The 17,974-nt window shown below is 42.3% G+C and overlaps 1 protein-coding gene across 1 annotated transcript in view; it reads left to right on the top strand.

Annotated features, from left to right (window-relative positions):
* SYNE1 (spectrin repeat containing nuclear envelope protein 1) overlaps window positions 1-17,974 on the top strand; it is a 1,478,055-nt gene that overhangs the window by 353,585 nt on the left and 1,106,496 nt on the right. Inside the window, exons 12-15 of the mRNA XM_069234720.1 lie at window positions 3,164-3,301; window positions 6,977-7,141; window positions 13,625-13,737; window positions 17,550-17,718. Of these exons, the coding sequence (XP_069090821.1) occupies window positions 3,164-3,301; window positions 6,977-7,141; window positions 13,625-13,737; window positions 17,550-17,718 (585 nt within the window). The remainder of the gene's footprint in view (window positions 1-3,163; window positions 3,302-6,976; window positions 7,142-13,624; window positions 13,738-17,549; window positions 17,719-17,974) is intronic.

The raw sequence follows: 17,974 nt of genomic DNA, 5'->3' as shown, positions 1-17,974 counted from the left end.
TATCACCAAATATCTAAAGCTTTAAAGAGTACAACACTTGCAGCGCTCCTTTACTCTGTCTCTCTGTGCGAGAATGCGGATTCCTTGATGACTTTTATCATCCTGTATGAGCATTTTGGATCTTGTTTTTCTAGGTATTCTCCATTATATAATCTATTTTTGGTAAAGCCAAAACCAGCAGGAATGTTAAATGTTGATATTGTTGATAGTAGTGCCCCTGCAGAATTATCAATTATATTCTATCAATCCTTCTCTTTGTGGAGGCATTGGTTGCAAAGAGCTCCATGAACTGTGGTGATACCTTCATGCAAATACAAAATCACTCACTTGACTGAGCTGCCATTAACCTTCAATGGTATATTTCTTTGAAATGGTGACCAGCTTAGATATAGTCTAAGGATTACCACATTCTGGGTACTTCATGTTAGTGGCTAAATTAGCCAATGAATAAGCTGCCCTCAGCACTGGTCATAAGATCACTAAATGTTCTTCAAAGGCCTGCTCTGTCCTAAAACCTGAATGTCCGTTTTCGTCAACCTTGTTGAGATTACATAGACCTTTAGCAGTTTTTTTATGAAAAATGTAAATAAGAGGTAATGGAGCAGATTATACAGTTTACACCTGTGTAGTGTAGGCAGTAAACGATGTGAAGCAATAGACTTAGGTTTTTACCAAAGCTTAATATTTAGTTCCTTCTGGTTCGGGAGAAAACGCTTGTCTTTTGTCATACATTTATAGTAATTGACTCCTGGAATTTCATATGCTTCTAACATAAAGTGGAACTGTTGCTTATGTTATTGGCCACATCCAGTTCATAAAATAGGTTTAATTGAATATATTTAATAGCAACCAACCTCCATTGTACACATTTCTGCTCTGCTCTGTCCCCCTTGGAGGTGTCTTGTACTCTCTTGTTTTATCTTTTAGCATCTAGACCCCGAATGGTGAAAATATCTCAAGTGCTCCCTGAAATATGGTCGAGCTCATTTATACGTCGACCAGGATGGGACCTGATGATGAAGCATGACATCAATAGGTTTGGTGAGGGTCACTAAACAAACTTAGTAGTGATTTTAGAATTGAGGTCAGTAAAGTAACTTAGATTTCCAACCAAGATTAAGGGTACAGGGTACTCAGTGGTGTTATGCAGCATTGGGGAGACTGTACCCTGTGAACCCCTCTTGGTTTGTTAACACTATTTAGGAATTGTGAAAACAGTGTATTTATATTTAGGAATATACTTGTAGATTTGAAGGGTGTTATGATTAGGATAGAAACCTAAAAATCTTGAAATGCACCTGCAATGGTGAGTAACACTTCTATACCCCCATAACACCACTCATGAGGCTCCTGACCTCTGTAGCAATATAGGTGAGCTAATGAGTAGAACATTTTCAGTAGGAGTGTTGCGGCTTCCCAGAAATCCATCTGAGGAGGGAAAGTAATTGGTTAAATGTTTGAACCTTATGAACCTTATGAATTAAGTGGCACTGATTGGAAGAGGACTGTTGTGTAACTGCCAAGAGCAGTGTCTCTAAGCTGGAGCCATGCTCCATCTTATGCTAGACCACACCGACCAAACCTGTATGCAAAATGCAGTGATGTTCTTCTGAATGTGGACATCCGTGCTTCCATTATATTCAAGGCTAGGACCAAGGCTGATGCTCTGCTGAAGCTCTACTGGCTGATTTCCTGCAGCTGACCTTGATTGTACAGAAACTCTAACCACCCCAAGGAGCCTAGAGATGCAAACAAAGAGCAACAAGCTGCCAAACCACTATCTAACTACAAGTGTGTTTGGGGCGAGTGGTTTTCTTGCCTGGTGAACTCATTCCAACTTTGTGTCAATGTTTATCTTAATGATATGATTATCTTTGTGGGACCCTTCCATGGGTCCCATGATGCTATACAGTGGTGCACAAGTCCAGCACCTGATTGCCCAGGTCATAGAGCATAACATGTTTTCTATGAAGTAACCCCTATATGCCCTCTGCCTCTCCTCATTATCCAGATCTCTCTCTTTCTTGCACGTTGAGCAGTTGGCCTGCAGTTGATAGGACTCCCAGGTCACAAGATATTCATTTTAAGGTACCAGCAAACACTAAACATAAACATAGATGTAAGAAGATATCCTGGACCCATATTTGTCGACTGTAAACACCTAAGCACTTGCATAAATTTTTATTATACTGTTGTTCTCTCCTCTACAGGAAACAATATCTGTATTCTTTGTGTTTGTTAGACTCCTCAAGCTTTGCACTTGTTACTGGCAACAAAAAGCGTTTAAGGAGTTACAGTGTTTTGGCAGAAGTATTCCAATCTTCCATTTTCTCTTTATTTTGCAAACAGTCCAATATTACAAACTAGCTAATAATTGTGAATTATGCTATACTGAAACTGGATTCAAACTTCAGAACATCTCCTTTGAGGTAGGCCTTGACTGTTTGACTAAGCTGCCCAGAGAATCAAGAAGACTCATGATGCCAGAGTTGAACTTCAAACTGTGTATCAGTACTGCGGTTATCAGTGAATACCTCAATCTCAACATTGCAATTGCTAGGTTGTCCCTGCAGCAGCAATGTTTTGTGAAACATGTGATTGCTGTAGGAAGGATCAGATAAAATGGTTCAGTTTCATGGAAATTGTTACTCAATTTCAAGGTGAGATATGGTGCTTCCAGGTGAGGTCTCTTGTATTGTTTAAGAACAGGTTTCAAACCATATTACTATTTTTTTCTTAAAACTATCAGAGTACATTGTGCTTTGAGAGATGGTATTCATGCATAAAAGGGAGAAGTCAATCTGAGAACCGACAGCTTTGACATGGCAGAAAGTGCATCACCTTCTTGTTGGCTTCCATGAACACATGTTTGTGATAGAAAATAGGTATTATTTTTTGTGAATAACACAATTTGTTACTGTGATTTTCACAACATATGTGCAATTGTTACGAATATCTCATTTGTACAAGATCCTTTTACTCACATTATTTCTTTTCTGAGCCAATTTGTGAAATCTACACTGAAGAGTGGCAAACAATTGTCCTGCTAGTACATTCAAGGGCATTCTGTTTAAAGAAGAGGATGTCATTCAAAAATGTATGCTTTGGTAACATTAAAAACTGTTCTACTAGTGAATGATTGAACTGTTCTTTTCTTGTAAAGCTTTTTAAGCAGAATCGAGCACAGTACGATATGAAAAGGAAGCAGGTTGAAGTTGTAATCCAGCCTTTGCGGAAGGATGGTAAATTATCCCTTGATCAAGCACTAGTGAAGCAAGCTTGGGAAAGAGTAACATCCAGGGTAAGTAATTAGTGTTTTTTGTTTATTCCAAAATAAATAACCCAATGCATTTATTCCCCTGAAATAAATTGTCTAGTTCTTAGAGCTAGGGTGTGATGTAGAGTATGTTTTTTGTGGATGATGGTTATCATACTCAGAGTTCCTTTCATGAATGCAATTGAGTTAGCAATAGTTTTGAACTACCGATGTTAGATGGGGATGACATATCAAAGAATGGAAAATGCGATTATACCTGCTCCATTGAAAGGATTTGAAATGGTGATCCTGTTTATGGACCATCAGGCACAGAGTGACATATCCAGCATTGCAAGCCATATTTTACCTACTTTTCCATCTATTATTTAGTGCTTTTTTCATCCATTTACCCATAAGAACCCCAAGATTTGCTGCATGCATAAATGTTTTGATAGACACTAAATAGCATTCCCCTGGGCCTGGATATAAATCATAAATTAACCAACCAAATGGTCTCTTTTAAATTTCACATTTAACAAAGCGTGCATGAAAACATCAGTAATGGAGCTGTGGGTATGTAGTGCAAAATAGCTCCTTGCTTTTATATGTGATACACACATGTGAAAAATCATAGTCAAGAGTGCATATCAAAGACAAGAACAACACGGCCTTTTTTATATTTTATAACCGATGTAGATAGGGTGAGTGATAGTCAACATTTCCATCGACTAAAGGGATGTAGGAATCATCATTGGGATCCCCTATTAAGAATGAACCTGAAAATAATGATAAGTATGAGAACCAGCGGGTGAACATTACACAGATATGGACCAGGGAAAGGAGAAATAATTAGTTACCTCATATAGACAGCCCCCTCCAGAATTGAAACCTATGGATAAGGGCAATTTCTGAGTTAATCAAAGACTGAAGCTTTTAACCCATCATATTTCTCAGCAACATAAACATTAATTCCAGGTGTTCCCTATTTATCTTTTCAGCAACCTTTCCAGGATCCTTGTCCTGGGAGTAACCCTATAGTCTGTGTCTGTACCTCACAATATATATGTACAATAGATCCATACTAAGCCCCTTCTAGAGCTTCAAAGGGTAGCCTGAGGGCTGAACCCAGCTCCTTCCAGGCTTCAGAAGGTGCCTACCCTGTCACTGGAAAATGTAGATAACACCTGGGACTGCCTGCCATTTGTTTCACTGGACAGACTGGAGCCAATCCCAAGGAAAAGGGAAGATTGGCCAGAATCAGTCTGAGTATTAGATAAAGGGGTGACCCTCCATGCTCAGGCTGGCACTGGGTATAAAAGTAGCACTCTCAGAACCTAACATCAGAACACTGTTGGACCTGCTGTCTGAAGAAGGAAGATTGGACCTGAATTCCTTAAACCCAGAGTCCCAGAGGTGACTTCAAGTGGAATTCGGCTGACCTCCTGATTGAGCTAATGGGCCACAAAAAGCTTCCAGAGGCTTATCCTGCTTTCCAGCTGACCAGACCCAACGGGTCCTGGGCAATGCTGGTATCGGCACCTGAGAAGGTTTGTAAGGTCTATCATCAAAGTGGAGGAGCAAATGAGGCCTACAAACAATTGAGAGAACTTCTTTCAGACTGTTATATATAATTGATGCTCCATAGACTCAAAAAGTAGTATTGGCTTGACAGCAACAAACACTGTTAGATGTATTTTAAAAACTGTGTAATCACCAGATTATTGACTGGTAATTTTAATAACACTAAGGCTGTGTAAGCACTGAGGTCTCTTGTCAGTGCACACAGACACACACACACACACACACACACACACATCTACACACACACACACACTATGTGTACCTGGAATTACAAATCAAAAGGGAAATTCCTTTTCATCCTGGTCAAAGAACAGGGCTTAATTTGAGCACGTGGTTTCTGGTGCTCAACATAGGCACTTAGGGGCATATTTATACTCCGTTTGCGCCGAATTTGCCTCATTTTTTTCGACGCTAATTCGACGCAAAACTAACTCCATATTTATACTTTGGCGTTAGACGCGTCTAGCGCCAAAGTTCATAGAGTTAGCGTCATTTTTTGGCGTGAACACCTTCCTTGCGTTAATGAGATGCAAGGTAGGCGTTCCCGTCTAAAAAAATGACTCCGAGGCATGTGCGTGGTATTTATACTCCCGGGCAAAAATGACGCCCGGGAGTGGGCGGGGCAAAAAACCCCGCATTTGCGCCGGATTTTAATGCCTGGGTCAGGGCAGGCATTAAGGGACCTGTGGGCTCAGAATGAGCCCAGAGGTGCCCTCCCCTGCCCCCAGGGACACCCCCTGCCACCCTTGCCCACCCTAGGAGGACACCCAAGGATGGAGGGACCCACCCCAGGGACATTAAGGTAAGTTCAGGTAAGTATTTCTTTTAATTTTATTTTTGTGGCATAGGGGGGCCTGATTTGTGCCCCCCTACATGCCACTATGCCCAATGACCATGCCCAGGGGACATAAGTCCCCTGGGCATGGCCATTGGGCAAGGGGGCATGACTCCTGTCTTTGCTAAGACAGGAGTCATGTTAATGGGGGTTGGGCGTCGTAAAAAAATGGCGCAAATCGGGTTGAGGCGATTTTTTTGCCTCAGCCTGACTTGCCCCATTGTTGGACTCCCAAATGCCATTTTCCCCTACGCCGGCGCTGCCTGGTGTACGTCGTTTTTTTTCACGCACACCAGGCAGCGCCGGTCGGCTAACGCCGGCTAACGCCATTCAATAAATACGGCGCCCGCATGATGCTTCAGAATGGCGTTAGCCGGCGCTAATTTTTTTGACGCAAAACTGCGTTAGCGCAGTTTTGCGTCAAAAAGTATAAATATGGCCCTTAATTGTCAACACCAACACTTATGACATTCTCCCACTTGGTGGCACTGACTTTCTTATTTAGAGCTGAGCAGAACAACAGATGTCACTGTATGCACTAAATATACTAACACCTGCTGCCCAAGCCATTCTTATAGCTTTGGGGGCCTGGAATAGTCTGAATTGTTACTTTTGTAGGAGTGTGATGGTAAGTAGTTGTTCTGGTAGTGTTATTGGCAGTGACATCAGAGGGAATTGGTGGTGCACACTACAGTGGCCCCCTGACACGGGCCCCGGCATTAAGCTCAGACAAAGAAGTAGAAGAAAGAAAAAATAAAGTCTAGCACACGAAGAAATTCAAACTCTTATCATGAAAATATATGATGCTATGCTTTAGCTGCATTCATACCACTTATAAGTTTACATGAAGTTTACATAAAATGGATCTAAATTTAACTCACTTACATACTTATTGTCCTGAAAAACTGGCCTCAATCCAGTTTTTATGGATTTATAAGCCTATATTAAACACCCCAATTATAGTTATATCTTTTGGGTAATTTGTATTGCTGTTCCACGGACAATACATATTTGAATATATCTATATATATAGATATATTCGAGGAAGGGAGAGAGAAGTGTGTGTGTGTGTGTGTGTGTCTGTGTGTGTGTGTGTGTGTGTGTGTGTGTTTGTGTGTGCGCATGTTTGTTTAGCACACCGGTTTTTAAAGGACACTATAAACCTCATAACTGCCTCCTTTCACGGTTTCACAGATTCTCATATAGCATCCTCGGTGGCCATATACTTTATTGAAAATACATTTGTGGGGATGGTTCACTTGCTTTGAAAGACATAAAATCAAGTATTTTATTATATGTTTCAGCTCACTGATTGGCACATACTTTTGGACAAATCTCTTCCGGCTCCCTTGGGCACGATAGGCACTTGGCTGTTCCGGGCTGAAGCTGCACTGCGGGAGGAAGTGATTGCTCAGCAAGCCCACGAGGAGACCGCAAACATGATCCATCGCAAGCTGGAGCAGCACAGGGTAAAGCAGGAAGGATACCTTATACCTGGAACATGTTTTCTTTGCACCCTTCTGATCAGGGTTGGTCTGACACCTACTCCCTGTATGAAAAATACATCATGCATCCTTACATCCAGTGGGCTTCAAAAAGTCCTTACTGCAAAAATACTAAACTGAAATGGAAATTATTCAAGGAAGGGAAATCTAAAACATGCTGAATTGCATTGCTGATTTGGAATCACAGTTTTGGTTGAGTCACCGTGCTTTGGTGTATATAATACCTCTAAACAATATACACGTTGAGAAAAATACAGAAAGTTAAGTGGCAGTCTCTTTTTAAAATTCTTTCACCAGGTTTATTTTATTAAAATATGTATTTGTAGCATCAAAGGGATTAGGAGGTTACTCCAGTTGTGAGGACTAATTACAATAGCATTGTGTCATACCTGTGCATATTATATTTATGTATTTATTAAGAGGTTTTGTATTGCCCCATTTGTAACCTTTTGTTTAGTTCAGAGCAAAAAAGCTATGTAGAAATAGCACCCAGTGGTAGGGAAAAGGCAGTGTGGGAGCTGCTGTTCTGTAGTCGTAGCTTGTCGTAGCTCATGGTAGCCTGAGAAGTCATGCAGAATTTGAGTCTGAATAGTCCAGTTATCAGGTGTTCCATGAAATTCCTACAGATGGGATCAGACCTCAAGGAGTAATTGAGAGTATGCTATAGTTTTAGACATTGTACTGCCAGGGATCTTCCTCCACTTTTCAGCCATTTTAACAACTATTGGTGCAATGAAAGTCAACACTTGTGACTTTCTTGGAAACATTTTCTATGTCTCTTATGAGAAGTGACGAAACCTTACATTTCTGAACTTAGTTAGTAAAAATATAATACAGGGTGAGTCCGCAGTGCAGTTATGACTACCAGAATGCGAATAGTGCCTAATTTGACCTGGAAAGTGTGTAAGTGCTCACATTTGCATAGCGGCTTGCATAGCTAGCACCACTTTTCAGCACTAGGCTGCTCTATTGTGCCCGCTGACTTTGTGCTACATTGCACTGATGGAAAATTAACACCAGCATTAATAAACAGGCATACTCGGAGATTATGTTTTTTTAAATTAGAACATATATACCTAAATGTGCACATTCATTATTTTTCAAAATAAAAAGTCAGCCAGACTCTCGCCTTTGTAAAGTCGTCTTTACTGTCTGGAAATTGAACATTTGTGCCAATAACCAATCTATGCAGACACGTCTTTCATCCTGCACTGCTACTGATCTCACAATGTATATATAATGTGCACCCTTTGACGCTCTTGCTCTCCTATATACGGAGGACTTAAAAAAATTGGAAATTGTCAAAAGATACTTAGGGGGTTATTACAACTTTGGAGGAGGTGTTAATCTGTCCCAAAAGTGATGGTAAAGTGACGGATATACCACCAGCCGTATTACGAGTCCATTATATCCTATGGAACTCGTAATACGGCTGGTGGTATATCCTTCACATTTGGGACGGATTAACACCTCCTCCAAAGTTGTAATAACCCCCTTAGTGTCAGCCTTGGGTGTGTGACGTCTCACATGTCTTTGAAGCTCTGTGTATTTACTCAGTGCTACCCCAACATCTTCGAGATCTTTGACCTGCCCGTGATTATTGGGCAGTGGTTTCTGAGTTCATCCAGGTCATGATTTATCACTGCTTAAGTAGACCTTGTTGGGTCATATTGACCATACAAATTATGTCCTTCCCACATAACAAATACCCTACTAAGTCTATAATGAAAGAAGTCATTCAACAACTGCAGGCGTTTTATTGGAAATCAGAAGTTTATTCAGCCACATCAGGCAGAACCTTGTCGAGGTAGGTGCAGTGAGTTATCATCCCATCTACCATGGGCATCCGAGAACAGAAGCTCATGTGGGATAGCCTTGTGTTACTTAACTTTGTGGGAGCCTTGGATATGGTAAATGACAGTGGCTCAATTCACATCATTTAGTGCTCGGTTTTAGCCATCTCACTCCTGCATTTTATGCTAATCACTTCATAAAGCTCCCATTATATCCTTTTGGCAACTAGGCTAAAGGCACCCAGCTTCCCAAAAATCCATTAACTACTCCTCTCACTCCAACCAGTTCAGCAATTATTTGACATATTCATCTGTGCAAACTAGGTTTATATAATAGTTTGCTTTGAAAAGTGTGTTTTCTCTTTTGCATATTTGTAAAAGGGACTCCCAAAAATGTACACCCTATCGAATAGTTTTCTAAAGGTCTTCTATTACTGCCTGGAAGAGAGGTAACTGGGAACCTCTTAGGCAAAGCCCATCCTTTCTCGTCAGTGCAGTCTCGGCACCCTCAAATTGCTTCCTTGCTTTGAAACCTTTTATCACACTGGAATTGGTGGGATCTGGAAGTAGAAGCAACAGTAGGTTCTCACCCTTGTAGCATCTCAGGTGCTCTTTGTCTTAAGCTTCTTACTATTACCTAAATCTAACGCTTCACCCCACAGGTCTCACCCAGTCAGCCATAGTCAGTGCCTGCCTAGGACTGTGGGAAGAGACAGCTTAACGGCACAAGCCCCGCCAAATAGGTAAATGGAATTAATTAGTTGTGGACTGTGTTAAAACGTCATAGGAAGTGACTTCATAAGTTCACAACTTTAGCAGACCCTGCCATTATTTATTTAATGGGATTGAACCTATCTTGCAGTCTGCGACGGTTTAGTATTCTGTAGATTCACCTATGGAGCCCTATGTCTAGTCACAGAAACATTAATATATTTGTCCATCTCAAGTGAAGGTCCCTTGTGTGTTAGAGGTTTACACAGAAATCCTGGGTTCGTTCCAATAAAGCTTAATGTGGTAAGCACTGACACTTGAAATTTGTATGTGAACAGTAGGTCATACTTTCTAATCTCAAATTGTGAGGTCAATATGTTATATTCCAGTGTCAATGAAATTAAACAGTGTTAGATTGAGTATTGGTCCATGAAAAGAGCCTATGATAATAGCGCTATTTAAAGAACAGTTTTTTAAATGTAATTAAAGATGCTATCTAGTGAGAGAGAAAAAAAACTGTTCTAGCTACCCAGTCCTTTTTCAAGAATAATCACCAATATAAGCATTCCGGAACGCTCCTTTCTTTGTTGGTGTGTTTAGGGTTCGGGACTTTTTGTGATATCCTTCACTGGTTCGTCAGTTAAATAATTAGTCTTTCTTGCCACCGTAATGCTTGTTTTTCCTACTGTTTTTTTTTTTTTTTTACCATAGTGAAAAACAAATACACCCCTCGCACCAATAGAGAGAAAATCTCACCTATTGGTTCCTTAAATAAGCGTTTATGGGTTCAGTAGGGCAGTTCTTCCTGCACAGATATAAAGAGGTACAAGTTCACTGGTTTCTCTTTCCTTCTCCAGATGAGGGAAAGGACGATAGAGCAGGTGTTTGAGGTAGCATTAAAAAAAGTTTATAATTAAATTCAATGTTTTCCCTTAGTCTCATGACCTCTACTTCCACAGCCAAGGCCTAAATGCACAGTGTCCCTTCTCGTGGAATAATGGAGAAATGCTGTTCATCTGCGTCCTCCATCCCCTTCTGTGCTGCGGGGGGTTTCTTAGAAGACAGTAGATAGATCATACTAGAGTTATGTGAATGGGCGGCAGGTCTCCTATGCAACAGCTCTGAATCATTTCTAGAGCTGGTCCAAAAGTTGACACTACCCCCACACAAATATAATTAAGAGGCTTAGGGGGTCATTACGACCCCGGCGGTCAGCGTTAATGTGGCGGTAAGTACCGCCAACAGGCTGGCGGTTCCTCCCGCCATATTATGACATTGGTTGGTTGGCTGAAGCCAACCTGCCAATGTACCACTCTGACCGCCACAGCGGTAACAGCCGCCGGGCTGGAGATATCCATCTTCAGCCCAACGGCCACCATTGTTCCACCTGCAGGATTATGACCCCGCCTGCGGCCATGGTTTCCATGGCATTCGTAACACCACGAAAACCATGGTGGTAGGCTATATCAGTGGCAGGGAATTCTCCCCTCCTCCCTCTCCAGTTACCCCGCCAACTCCCCCTGCCTATCCAAACCCACCCACACCCCCTACATTTACACCCCCTTCAGACACACGCATACACACACCCATTCCCACATGCTTACACACATGCATGCATCCTTTCACACACACACACACATCTGCACATATTTTCAAACATACACGCAGACATGCATTCACATAACACAACATTCACGAACCCACACCTCCATACATGCACAAACGCATTCAACATGCAACACGCAACACACACCTGCATCCACGTACACACAAACATTCACACACACCCCCCCCACACACACACACACACTACAAACCCCACCACGCTCTCCTGGCGGAGACTCGACTTACCTGGATCCAGGGGGTCCTCCGGCAGGACACGGGATGGGGCGCTGCTACCGCCAGCAGCGCCCGCCAGCAGACACCGCCAGGCCATATTATTGGTCATAATATGGCTGCCGGTGGTCTACTGGCGTGGCGCTGCTGGTGGCAGCAGCGCCACTTTACCGCCATATGCCAGCATGGCCACAGCCAGATATCTGCCATTCTTGAGGCGGAAATACGGTTGTGGTCATAATATGGCGGACGGCTGGTAACTGCGGCGATTGTCTTTTGGCGGCCGTTGCCGCGGTGGTAGGTGGTTTTTACCACCGAAGTTAAAATGAGGCCCCATTACACCAGTGAGGAAACGTTTTTATGAGTCATATGTTCTGATCCATTTCTAAGGTTCTTTGTAAGTCTTATTCTGTTGTTGTTTCTCCAATCAGGACCCACCCACTAAAAGAAGGCACTGAAGCCCAAAGTTGATAAACAGTAAATCGAATTGTCAAAAATCAGCTACCCTAGACAGATAGATTGTAATTACCATATACATATAAAGAGTACCAAGAGCCTATTACTCAATTGAAACTTTAATATTTTAGAAGGAAGAGCGAGTAATTTCCAGGTTCAGAAGCTGCTGCAACAGCACATAGCAAAGAAGTGAGGAGCGAACCTGGCTGGAAATGCACTGATATAAGAAGGTAGACAAATGAGTGCATGGCTGATGTCATGCTGTCAGAAATAGAACCTCGAGAGATAAGAACCCCAATTTTTCAAAACCTTGATCTTGCTGTGCCCTAAGAACCAGTTGTAGGTCCCAAGGTGTTCCCAGAGACCTGGCCAGAGGCCTAACTACAGATCATCCCATTAGTAGGCACAGAGTGCAACTTGTAAGGCTCCTATTCCTACAGACTTTGCCGAGGTTCCCTGAAGTCCCTGATGGTTGACCACTGAACCCTCCGATTCGAATCTGCAAGGCCGTTGCTAAAGCCCTCCAATTCAATTTGTAGGATCTGAACATCTTCATCATTCCAGGACAACATTTCCTCTCCTATATATCAATTCTAAGAGGAGGCACGTTTGCGATAAAAAAATATTTCAAAATGTTATCCCTGCAAAACATATGGGGATGAGCAAACACCCTGAAAGATATGCCCTACATTTTCAATAACCAGTCACCTGAGCCTCAGTAGAATGGGGGAAAGATCCATAGAAGACCGTGCGGCCAGTGACAAGACAGAGCATCTTTGGTGCATGCTATTGGGTCCTGAAGCCAGAGGTAGTACAGAGGCCTCGAGGCATTGTGCTGGGAAGTAAACATGTCCAACAGAGGATGCCTGGAATTCATGCATAGTGCATAGAAAATCTGGGAGGCATGAGGTGCAGTCTTTCAGAGAGAAGTCTTTATACATAGATGCCTGGGTGGTACAGGAGAGGTTTATGAGCTTTTTTCCCACAAAAATAGTAAGAGGTGCCAGTATTGGATGTGGTGTACCTCATGATTTAAGGGGAAGGGTTGAAGAAATAGCCCGAGGAGATAATGGTTTTCAAATGGCTTGATACGATTCAAATTCAATGACACTCGTGTCTGTGGCGAAATCAGATAATGTGTGTAGTCTTATATTAAAATTGTTGTTTTTATGAGATACGTTGACCGCTTGAGTAATGCATTTTGCTGTAAAGGAAATACAGATTTTAAAGCATACTCTGAACATTAAATGGGAAACTTTAGAATAGAGAAAAGGCAAACGACATATGAGAAAAAAGACATTACCTCTCACTGCCTTTGTTTAAAATAAAAGTCAAACAGCAGAAAGTTACTGTTAAAAAAATGAGCTGGTCGTGTTCCTTTAAAAGTGCTAGGAGATGTAATTGAGGCAGCAGGCACGTTCTCTCTCTGAAAAGCTGCCATAGTTACTACCTTCTACTGTTCAAAGCAGAATGTCGCGAGTGTTTTGCTGCCACCCTATTAAACATTTTTGCTAAGAGGAGCTAGATACACGTTCAACGGATGCAGGAGGGCCAGTGCTTCCAGGGGGCATGCATGGTAAAATGACGCACTATGTAAAAAGCCGACTGACAGTAGATGTTAAGTGTCTGATTTTTTTTTTTTTTATTCCAGGACGTGCTGAAAAGTGTGGACGGGTACAAGAAGGCGTTCTTCGACATCTACCGAGCCGGGTCTGTGAATGGATCCCCCCTCCCAGCTGAGCAGCTCGCGGACATGGCAGACAGGTAAGGGACACGTTTGTAATCTTCATCTGTTGCCTCGCGGGTCTCTGTGGTGCGGCGCTGCTGCATGGCGATTTAGGACGATAGTGTGAAGTTCACCCTGGGTCGGAACGGGCCGCTCGCGCATATGAACCCGGGGATGTAATAATGGAGAGCAGATTCTAATCAAGAAATGCAAAACACGTTTTATGTAATGTCTTGTAGCTCTGACTGTTGCCAGTGCTATTATTATACAATGCAGGCTGCTAGCGATGAACACTGAAGAGGATGCAGGGGAGACGCTTGCCTCTGCTGGATACAATAAGCTGATGATTTTGACCGTCGTCACAGCACCCCTCTTATGAGTGACGTCAGTTGAGAACTCGGCACATCTTCTCGGTGCATGCTGGGCTCTTTCCTTCTGCACCTGCTTGTCTGTGCAGCTCGAATTTACATAAAGAGTCATTGCCAACCATTTGCAAGCATCTGAATTACAAAGCCATTGTGCAGATGAAGAAGCTAGCAATGTTTGCCAGGAAAATAGCTGGGGCGAGAGCAACGCCAGAGTTGAAGACTTTTTGATCTCATCGCCTAACAAGCATTTGCAATGCACTAGGGTCTCGCATTTGTCCGAGTTACTGCTATTGCTAGTTGTAAACTAATGAAACCTACTGGCAAAAGTGCAATTTTGTACATAACCAGCAAAAGTGCAATTATCTATGTAACAGGGTCGATATAATGCAAAGCGCTCCACTTCTGCCAAGCGAGATCGCGCTGCGAAAATAGAGAAAAAGTAGTCCACAAACCTGATGGGAAACCGCGAGCCTCGCATGTTTTCTGTACTTGGTCGCTGCGCTCGAGGATGGCTAACCACCGGAAAAGGCATGACGTATACGATCCTTCCACTAATGAAAGCAAGCAGATTTTAACAGGCAAGCCCACGAACCAATGAAAGGGCTTCGAGACCTTTTCTAATTCCAAATGCATCTTGCAAGCGCATGCGATGCATGCTCGACCCTAAAAATGGTTAACTTGGATGTGTGTCGTCATCTGCTGGTGCTATTACTTGTTTTAGTGTCATCTTTCTTTACTCATTTTGAAATTTAAATTGTTTTGTGCAGCAACACTGGATAAAAGGACTACTAGTAATTTCAGGAAATGCAAACATAAAAAAAATCACTGTGGCACTGCCTGCAAACCATGTCCAGAATTTGTCTTATGTCCTTGGGTGAAGAGACATTCTTAAAAGCAATGCACTCAAGAATGTGTAGCCATGTTGTCAGAAAAGGGACACTCACAAACGTATGTTGCAATTCACGTAAAGTGCACTTACATATGCATCTATGTGGTATTTCTGTGGCAGACCTAGCCAAAATGCAGCAGAGCAGTAGCGGGTTTGTGTAATGCACTGTGATCTAGTATTCTTTAAAGAAGTGAGGGCCTTATTTATAGGGGAGTTACGTTACTCTTGCACCACCCAAAGTGGTGAATGCTTGACACAACTCCAAAATGCAATTTATCAAGCCACGCAAGGCTACCTTGCATGTCCCTGACTGGCTTGATAAATCTAGAGTAATGTAACACAGCGCAAATCGCTGCATCGTTTTACTCTGCCTCAGGGAGGCGTTCCATGGGTATTGAGTGGATGTTCCCATGCGACACCCATGGATTTTGACTTTTCCCAGATTTACCAAAAGTTATAGCCCTGGGAATGCACCAAAACTGCTACACCTCTGGATGTGAGGTGTAACAAGGCGAACTATGTTTGTTTCTCCTCATATTTTCCTCTTTCTATGTATGATACATTCTGCAGCACACATAGGCAGAGAAAAATGCTTTAGGGCATTGTTTTTGTGCAGGAAGGTACGCCTTCCTGCACAAGAACAAGTCTGCTTACATCATAGGCACCCTTGCAGGATGGTGCAAGGGTGCCTGCATTGCCGCTAGGCAGCCAAAAAGGTGCCAGCACAGGGTAAATGCAGGAATGCACCACATTCTTTTAAATGCAACACATTCCTCCCCTTTCCCTGTCAAGCAGCATAGTGCAGCAAGGTGACTTGCTGCGCTGCACGACTTATGTATAAACATGCCCCTGAGGCTTTAAATCTTTCCTAAACTGAAGCATGGTTGGTGGTCTTGAAAAATACAACGCTGTTGTTCTAAATATTGGGTGCATAGATGGAAAAGATCAGATGCCTAAATTAAGGCTGGCTGGATAAACAAGAAGCTTGACTGGAAAACTGGACATGTTTGAGGGTACTTGCAAGATGTTGCTGCAGAGCTCACCAAGCCAGCATGCACCTCACTCAAGCCACAGGACATAACACAAACGTGCGTGGAGTTAGAAACACATCTCGCCAGCCATATAGCTTTCATGCGCATTAGCTTTTACTATTTCTTTCAGTAATGTTCACATAAACCAGTGATATTTGTTATTCAGCTTCCATGGGGAATTTGGGGTGCCGGTTAATAAAATATGCCAGTTAGTCAAAAGTGAATGGTAAGTCAATCAGCTATTCTGGCTCTCAGTGTTACATGAAGAATGATACCTGCTATCATCTTGAAGATTTTGCCTTATCATAATCACAATCTGTTTTTTTTCTTCTCAAATGGCCCTTTTCCTAAGATATTTTTACACAGTTTACTGGTAATAGGGGGGCTTAAATCAGCAGATTATGAATGTAAATTCTACATTCTTATTCACATATTCAGGACTAGTTATATTTTATTTTCGTAGCATACACTTATGAATGTGACAACTCTGTGAGTATGTTTAAATGCGCACTCACAAGTTTAGCGTTAGGGGCAGGATTGTGGAGGATCCTGAATTTGGCACCCTGTGAAAGTTGTATAACTGCAAAGTGATAGTTTTGTTGATATTCGCACACGTCTCGTAATTAGATTTTCACATTGAAACGGAACACAAAACACACTTAAAAAAGCAGAAGCCGCTGTCTTTCCAGTGTATCACAACAGAGAGACGACCTCTATGTATAGTTGGGAATCAGTTTCTGTACCGTTTCCCTATGAATATGAAAACACATAATATATTTATGTATAGAGAGAGATTTTTCCACCTGGCAGTATTCTGCATGCCTACATTCTGTCCATTGGAGTGTTCTAGGAAGTCCACAGCTTCCACTGATCTGAAGTATTCACGGGATTACAGTGACTCGCAAACACTTGGAAATTCAATGCAAACGTACGAGTAACCCTAAGGGGAACAGACTTGGATATCTGACTTTTTCATTGACAATCAGGCTGAAAATCCAGTTAGATTTCTAGTGTTATATAAGCTGGGTAGATGTTGTTTAATTAGGTATACAAAATGTTAGGGTGCTGGTCAAGAGTTTATGCTGTATTATCAAGAGCCCATTAAGTGTAGTCTTCACATTCAGGTGAGGAGCTGACCGTGGAGGAGCGACGGCTCCCTGGGCCCTAGTGCGAGCTAGAAAAATGGGACTTATGTCCGCAATTAGGTGGTGAAATATAGCCACATTTGCAGTGGGACATGGCCCTTTCACCCCTGGGCCACTGGGAATTTAGAAACTTTTATACAGTTTAAATAACATAGGGAGAGAAACATAGTAACTAAAGTGCATGTGTCTGCGTACATATGTGTGTGTTTGCGTGCGCAGGAGAAATACACATTTTCAACCCTTTCTGTGTTGTCTCTTTTTTTGTGGCCTTCATAGTTTATAATATTGCTACAGGTCAGTTTAAAAAGGTGCCAGAGTGAGCTAAAAAATTTAAAGATGAACTTACACGTACAGTAAATATTGTAGATATCCATCCCCGCGGTGCAGTGAGGCAGTGACATGCGTTTTCGTCCACAGACTGACTTTTGTCACCTCAGCGTCACCTCTTCACTTGGTGAGACTGGAGTTCATGGAGTTGAGGTATCGCGTGCTGGCCCTCCTAGCTCTTGCAGAGTCCAAGCTGAAGTCTTGGGTCATCAAATATGGAAGAAGAGAATCCGTCGAGCTGCTCCTACAAAATTACATTGTAAGTTGTTCTGGCGTTTTTCTTGTATTAACTGGAAGTCATTGGAAACACACACTTCTTTGAGACATTCATTTAGATTGGAGTATTTGCCGCATATTGCCAAAGTTTCAGAAGAACCCAAAGCTTGAATTTGATTAGATGTGAAGTTAGATGTGGCGGGACAAGGAAGGGAAAGGTCCTCTCTAATAATTGTACCAATCTTATGAGCTGTCAAAGAGCAGCACAGAGACCCGAGTACCACCTTTCATTTTCTAAT

The sequence above is a fragment of the Pleurodeles waltl genome, chromosome 5 (genome assembly GCF_031143425.1).
Source record: "Pleurodeles waltl isolate 20211129_DDA chromosome 5, aPleWal1.hap1.20221129, whole genome shotgun sequence".
Taxonomy (NCBI): Eukaryota; Metazoa; Chordata; class Amphibia; order Caudata; family Salamandridae; genus Pleurodeles; species Pleurodeles waltl.
Note: the sequence above shows the minus strand (reverse complement) of the source record. Positions and strands in the feature narration are given on the sequence as shown.